This window comes from Conger conger, chromosome 18 (assembly GCF_963514075.1).
Source record: "Conger conger chromosome 18, fConCon1.1, whole genome shotgun sequence".
NCBI lineage: Eukaryota > Metazoa > Chordata > Actinopteri > Anguilliformes > Congridae > Conger > Conger conger.
Genome location: NC_083777.1, coordinates 22,748,333 through 22,756,195, shown reverse-complemented (window position 1 = coordinate 22,756,195; position 7,863 = coordinate 22,748,333). Strand labels below are relative to the sequence as shown.

Sequence of the window (7,863 nt, the reverse complement as noted above, 5' to 3'; positions counted from 1 at the left end):
CCCAGGTAATGTAGTCATGTACGTGTGCGCGCGTGTGCGTTGGTACCTGCGGTCTCCACGCTGCTCTGCGAGGCGTGTCGGGTTACAGATGACCGTGCCCTGCGAGTCGGAGGAGAAGTGGCTGACCATGGACTCGTGGTGCGAGTGCGAGTGTTTGTAGGAGTAGCTGTCCGTCGACGAGTCCGTCCGCGTGTCGCTGGAGATGGACGGCTCCCGGCCTGAATTAAAAACAACAAAAAAACATTTAAAATAAGCCCCTGGAGAGCAAGACAATATGTATGCACTGTATAAATGCACAGTGAGGGTCACGGTCCATTCATACAGCTACATAATTCACTGGATTCAGGTTAAGCATCTTATTCAAGGGTACAACAACAATGCCCCACCTAGGAACTAAAACTAGCCTGAGACAGACTAAATTATTTCACCTCTACACCATCCTGTCTCCCAATGGTGTAGCTCACAACCAGAAAGGAGTCACATGCTCGGATGCACACCCAAACCATGTTGAGTACAGGTGCAGGACACACACACACACACACACACACACACACACACACACACACACACACACACACACACACACACACACACACACACACACACACACACACACACACACACACACACACACACACACACACACACACACACACACACACACACACACACACACACACACACACAAAACCAGTAACAACCAGTGAAAAAGAAGATGTCCGCACACTGAATTTTATAGCTCCCGCAGATTTATTGCTGCAATGTTTCGACCAGCAGGGCCTTCAGCAGGCGAACACTGAGGGAGTAATAAAATTCGGCGCGCAGACATCATCTCTTTCTCCTGCAGTTAGCCGCCGCGCCATTAACCCCTCTATTGTCACCGCCGAGGCTGAGCTTCGTTCGGCTCTCAGAAAACCCCCTGATGCGCGGAGCAGTGAGCTGTCAATCATTGACTTTCTCAGCCAATAAAAAACGATTCGCCCTCTCATTCTGGATGCAGGGAGGGCGGGACCCTCGTACCCGAGTCCTCGCTGTCGTAGTAGGCCTTGTTGTAGTGGCGCAGGTCCAGGTGGGGGGGCAGGTCCTGCACGGAGACCGGGGTCCGCGGGGGTCCGCGTAGAGCAGGAGGAGCGGCTGGTAGTGCCCCTTTATGCACCGCGACACCACGTCCTTCCACTTGGGCCCGATCTGCCGGGAGGAAGCCAAAAACACGGCTGAAGCTGGAACGGAGCTTAACCAAAAACACGGCTGAAGCTGGAACAGAGCTTAACCAACAACACGGCTGAAGCTGGAACGGAGCTTAACCAAAAACACGGCTGAAGCTGGAACGGAGCTTAACCAAAAACACGGCTGAAGCTGGAACAGAGCTTAACCGAAAACACGGCTGAAGCTGGAACAGAGCTTAACCAAAAACACGGCTGAAGCTGGAACAGAGCTTAACCAAAAACACGGCTGAACAGAGCAGGGCACATAACCAAAAACACAACTGAAGCTCCAACCGAGGAGGACCCATAACCAAAAACACGGCTGAAGCTCCAACAGAGCAGGGCACATAACCAAAAGCACAACTGAAGGTGGAACAGAGCAGGGCAGGACGCACAATGACTGAGAGACCTCGCTGAAAGGGCTTTATCAAAACGAGATCTCCGACCGCGGCCCTTCAAACAGAAAGCTCTGGGACGCCGGTGCGTATCAGACGTGTAAAAGCAGAGCAGCGGTGGAGGTGATCTAGCCGGGGCGCGGGATGCGGTACAGACCAGGTTCGGTTGTTTAGGAGCAGCGATTTCTGTCCAAACGAGAATGGAGTCTTCTCACCCACTGGCAGTCAGGCTGTGATGGGATGCTCCATTGGTGTGTATGTGTGTGTGTGTGTGTGTGTGTGGGTGAGCATCGCTGTGGTGCGGCTGCACGTGCCCCGGGCCCCCACCCCATGCCACGCCCGGCGTTGGGTTGGGTAGAGACAATGGGGGGATTTCCCTGCTTTCTGCAGCGGCAGTGGAGCCTTTCAGAGAGAGAGCTGCTTTGTGCTCAGTGAGCCTGAGCCAGCACCGCCCGCCCATTATCCACATAAAGCCCTGCGCCCTGAGTGAGCCTCTGACCCGCCTCAACCCAACGGCCCGATGCACCTCAACCCAACGGCCCGCTGCACCTCAACCCAACGGCCCGCTGCACCTCAACCCAACGGCCCGCTGCACCTCAACCCAACGCCCCGCTGCACCTCAACCCAACGCCCCGCTGCACCTCAACCCAACGCCCCGCTGCACCTCAACCCAACGCCCCGCTGCACCTCAACCCAACGCCCCGCTGCACCTCAACCCAACGCCCCGCTGCACCTCAACCCAACGCCCCGCTGCACCTCAACCCAACGCCCCGCTGCACCACAACCCAACGCCCCGCTGCACCTCAACCCAACGCCCCGCTGCACCTCAACCCAACGCCCCGCTGCACCTCAACCCAACGCCCGCTGCACCTCAACCCAACGCCCCGCTGCACCTCAACCCAACGCCCCGCTGCACCTCAACCCAACGGCCCGCTGCACCTCAACCCAACGCCCCGCTGCACCTCAACCCAACGCCCCGCTGCACCTCAACCCAACGCCCCGCTGCACCTCAACCCAACGCCCCGCTGCACCTCAACCCAACGCCCCGCTGCACCTCAACCCAACGCCCCGCTGCACCTCAACCCAACGCCCTGCTGCACCTCAACCCAACGCCCGCTGCACCTCAACCCAACGCCCCGCTGCACCTCAACCAACACCCCGCTGCACCTCAACCCAACGCCCCGCTGCACCTCAACCCAACGCCCCATTACACCCCATTACACCACAACCAACACCCCATTACACCCCATTACACCACAACCAACACCCCATTACACCCCATTACACCACAACCAACACCCCATTACACCCCATTACACCTCAACCAACGCCCCATTACACCCCATTACACCCCACCCAACACCCCATTACACCCCATTACACCACAACCAACACCCCATTACACCCCAACCCAACGGCCCATTACACCACAACCAACACCCCATTACACCCCATTACACCTCAACCCAACGGCCCATTACACCACAACCAACACCCCATTACACCACAACCAACACCCCATTACACCCCATTACACCACAACCAACACCCCATTACACCCCATTACACCTCAACCAACGCCCCATTACACCCCATTACACCCCACCCAACACCCCATTACACCCCATTACACCACAACCAACACCCCATTACACCCCATTACACCTCAACCAACACCCCATTCCACCTCAACCCGACGGCCCATTCCACCTCAACCCAACCCAGAGCGGTCCCGCTCACCTCCTTGACGTGCGCGTCGTCGAAGTACATCCACTTGCGGATCTTGGTCTGGAAGAAGAAGGTGGAGTAGTGCTTGCCGTAGTAGCAGACCATGCCCACCAGGTAGAGCTCGGCCTGCCGGGCCTTGTCCTCGGTGACCCTGTAGAAGAGCTGCGTGTGGGAGAAAAGAGCACAGATCAGGCTGGCGTACCCTCCAGAGCCCAGCCGGTGCCCTTATTACAGGTACGCCAGCGCCGCGGCGGCTCACTGAAGTCATGCTATTATGCAGCTATTTCTGGAGGGTTGCCCATGGAAACGGAGAGCGGCGACGGGTCGACGGGCTGCTCGTCGGGCGGCGCGGCGTTCCGAGGCCCTCAGGCGGCACGTCTCCCCGGCGATGGCGAGACGCCTGCACTAGGGGGTCCGCCCGCACCGGGGCGTTTTATCCACCGTCCTGAACACGGCGGAGAGCGCCCTCTACGTGCGCCTGTAGGAAGCTCGCGGCCAAGAGCCACACACGGCAGGTGAAGAGGGGCCGATCGACTGTGTCGCCATACGCAGCGCTCCACTCCCGTTAGCTTCCCGCTAAGTCACGCGCACTCAGGCTCCCTCTACGACGGAGTGGGTGAGAGGGGTAGAGGGGGACCTGACGGGGTGGGTTAGGGGAGGGGGGAGTGGGAATGAGGGGCCCCGTGGGGAGTGGGTTTGGGGAGGGGGGAGTGGGAATGAGGGGCCCCGTGGGGGGTGGGTTTGGGGAGGGGGGTAGTGGGAATGAGGGGCCCCGTGGGGGGTGGGTTTGGGGAGGGGGTAGAGGGGATGAGGGGCCGTGGAGGGTGGGTTTGGGGAGGAGGGAGTGGGAATGAGGGGCCCTGTGGGGGGTGGGTTTGGGGAGGGGGGTAGAGGGGATGAGGGGCCCTGTGGGAGGTGGGTTTGGGGGGGTTCTTACGTCGCCCAGGCGCAGGCAGGTGCCCAGGCTGTGGATGACGTCCTCGGCCAGGTCAGAGTGGTCTGAGTCCCACACCAGCCCGATGGTGATGATCTCCGGAGAGTTCATCAGCACCCGCCGAATCCTCAACTTCTCCCCACAGCTAGCCTGAGAGAGGGAGGGAGGAAGGGAGAGGGGGAGAGAGAGAGGGAGAGGGAGGAAGGGAGAGAGAGGGAGGGAGGAAGGGAGAGGGGGAGAGAGAGAGGGAGAGGGAGGAAGGGAGAGAGAGCGAGTGAGAGAGAGAGAGGAAGGGAGAGGGGGAGAGAGGGAGGAAGGGAGAGGGGGAGGAAGGGAGAGGGAGATAGGGAGAGAGAGAGAGGGAGGGAGGGAAAGGGCGAAACAAAACAAATGATGAGTTGGAGAAAAGTAAAGAGAATTGAAACATGGGCAGTAAGATGGAAAGAGAGAGAAAGGGAATAAAGGGCCAGTAGTCAGTAGCACAGGAAAAACCAAAGTGTCTCTCCAATGCCATTACAATGCAGTTTTTCTACTCACAGTGCTTCACAAACAAACACACACACACACCAATGATCCACACACTTCAGCCCCCACACACGCCCAGTCCACTGACGACCTCATGGATAGATGGTCACTGTGATGACCTCTGACTGCATTACAACCACACAAACCACACAAGTGAAAAACAATATTCAACTCAACGCAGCTCTGGCAGCCCCTCTGGCAGCCCCTCTGGGGCAATTAGAGAGGTCATACGAGTACCTCCTCATCTGCTACGCAAAACGATCATCACACGTACTCGCAATATCAATATGACAATCCCATAACACCAACCGCCCAGGACATGACTGGGCTTCCGGCGCGGAGAGGGCTGACGGTAAGTGAAGCAGAATCCTAAGAGCGGTACGTGAGTGAGGCTGAAAGCTTCCGGAAGTTTCCGCCGGGCCCCGGCGGTTTGGCAGGTGAATGCCACGGCCCCGGGAGGAAGCTCTTGCTTTGTTTTTTTCCGAGAACCCGGCGCAGGGGTGGGGTGGGGGGGTGTTTTTGGCCCGATCCGGTGACGGACTGTGACAGGCGGGGATTAAGCGCGGGCCAAACTCTCTGTAAACAGAGGCGCTTTCCCGGCGCCTTCTCACGGACGAACTGGCCCCCGTCCTGAGACACCAACCTAAAATGGCCGGGCCTCTCTGAAACCACTTTTGCCTGCTTGCAACAACACAACACTTTGCACTGTTACCTACATACACAACAAATATCCCTTTAGTCCTTCCGTTTACACTCAAGAAACACATCCAGAAAATACACAGTTCTCGGATGCGAAGGAGATACAAAGTGTTAAATGGTCAGTGTAATGAAGAGGTCATATCAGAGATGTGTTCTGTAAGGACAGCCACTCTATGGTTTGACCTTGGGGGGGGGGGGCTGTGAAGGTCAAAGTTGTTGAGTGGGTGCAGGGTAATGTCGGAGCCCCCGTGCCCTCAGGCCATTGGTGGAAAGAGAATTTGGTGCGCCTGATGGTCGAGGTTGCCATGGTGTTGCGGCGGGAGGGGAGGGGGGGGGGGGGGTCAGTCCGGGCGCCGGGGCCCTCACGCTCACAGACCCCCCTCTTCACAAAGAGCCTCCTTCTCCGCGGCGCTCCTGCGATTAGCATTCCCGCCGTGCTCCGGAGCGAGCTGAGCCCGCGGAGGAGAACATACGCCGGGCCCTGTCCATGAAAAGGCCTGCTCTCTCCCCGGCCTGCCGGGACCAGCAGGCTCTCTGCCTGGCTCCCCCCCCCCGGGGGCTCTGACTCACCCCTCTTCTGCTGCCGCTCGCGGCATCGCGGTAAACAAGCCGGCCCACCTGTTGCACAGCATACGCGCCTCCACGTGCCTCACACGCACGTCCTGAGCCCTGTACGCACTCCCGTTTCCACACGGACGGACAGACAGACAGACAGACAGATGGACGCTCCCGACCTCAACAGCTCCATAAGACACAAAGCTGACCGAGGTTTTATACAAATAAAAATACGTTTTCTGAGATAGAATATGTAATACCTCTTTAAATGACAGTTTAAGATGTAAACACCGTAGCTCAGAAACCATTTCACTCAGGGAAATAGCTTGGTTGGCCACACTACGGACTGATGGATCTATCAAACTCAACACGAGGAGGAACGCAGTGGTGTGTGTGTGGGGGGAGGTGGAGAGGGGTAGGGGAGGGGCCTGGGAGAGTTGCCGTGGCGATGCCGGGCTCACCGGGCAGTTCCGGAGGTCCCCCATGGTGCTGGCGTTCCGGAGCAGCTCCCCGAACATGTCCGGCGTGGGTTTCTCCCGGCACTCCAGCATGCGGATGGCCTGGTTGCTGCAGAGAAACGGGACAGAGGAGCCGCCATTTTGATCAGGTCAGCGCCACCCTCGTCAACTGCACAGTCACCCACAAATACATTAAATGTCATTGAGCAGACGCTTTTATCCAAGGTGACGTACAAAACGGCGCATATCAAGGTCATTCGCATATGACTGGTTGTAAGGCCATGAACATATGCCCAGTACATAAGGTAGGTAGGCCAAGTGGGGCGGCCTGTAGCGTAGTGGTTAAGGTACATGACTGGGACCCACAAGGTCGCTGGTTCAATCCCCGGTTTGCTCCGGGGGAGGATTGTCTCCTGCTTAGTCTAATCAACTGTATGTCTCTCTGGATAAGAGCGTCTGCCAAATGCCATTAATGTAATGTAAAGTCTGTAACTACCATACCTGATACCAAATACAGCTTCACAGTCAGCCACAACAACCATCATCTGCTTCTCATCACCATACATCATCACCCTCATCATCCACTGCCTAATTTCACACAGCCAGTGGTCAATGTGTGGAATAGGTCGCCAGTACATGTCGTGGAGGCAGAAACACTCGGGGTTTTCAAGACCAGGCTTGATACGGTGTTAGATTCTATGCAGCTTTGAGTCAAACTAGGCAGTCGGTACACTCAGGGGTAGGAAAAGGCGAGCATTGCTGGGCTGAATGGCCTGTTCTTGCAAAATACCTTATGTTACGTTATGTTAATCATCCCCCCAAAGCCACCACAGTTGCTAATAAACACCTACACGAGTGTCAGTGGGTCAACAGATGGGAGAGCTCCACCGCGTGAGATATCACACACACTCACTTCGCGTTATGTCATTCGTCAACAGCGACGCGTTTGAAGCTGCACTCGCAGCGGCGCCGGTACAGTAGGATTACGACATCGCCGAATGAGACGTTACGGCCGCACGCCTCCTTTTACAGGATAATTGCGGGTTGTTAAACGTCTCCTGTTTTCGGCGTGACCGCGGCCGCGATGGAGGAGGTGATTCAAAGCAAACAGACAGCCGTAAAAGATCCAGCCGTCGATCAGCGTCGCCCACACCGCCCCCGCCCACGCCCACAATGCCGTTCTGCGGCGCTCGGTGTGAATGAGCTACGCCTCCCCGCACTCCCACTCAAGAGAGGCTCAGGGCCATCGCCGCTCCCGGGCAGATATCAGTCGCGTCAGTGACCGTGTTTTAGTGTCTCTCCAGCGTCTTTACCGGAGTGGCTGCATGACTGGGACCCGTAAGGTCGGTGGTTCGATCCCTGGT

At 57.3% G+C, this 7,863-nt stretch overlaps 1 protein-coding gene across 1 annotated transcript in view; it reads right to left on the bottom strand.

Annotated features, from left to right (window-relative positions):
* The window catches only part of usp54a (ubiquitin specific peptidase 54a), an 85,844-nt gene that overhangs the window by 25,930 nt on the left and 52,051 nt on the right, over nt 1-7,863 (bottom strand). The window contains 3 exon segments of the mRNA XM_061227809.1: nt 3,341-3,490; nt 4,266-4,412; nt 6,503-6,608. Of these exon segments, the coding sequence (XP_061083793.1) occupies nt 3,341-3,490; nt 4,266-4,412; nt 6,503-6,608 (403 nt within the window).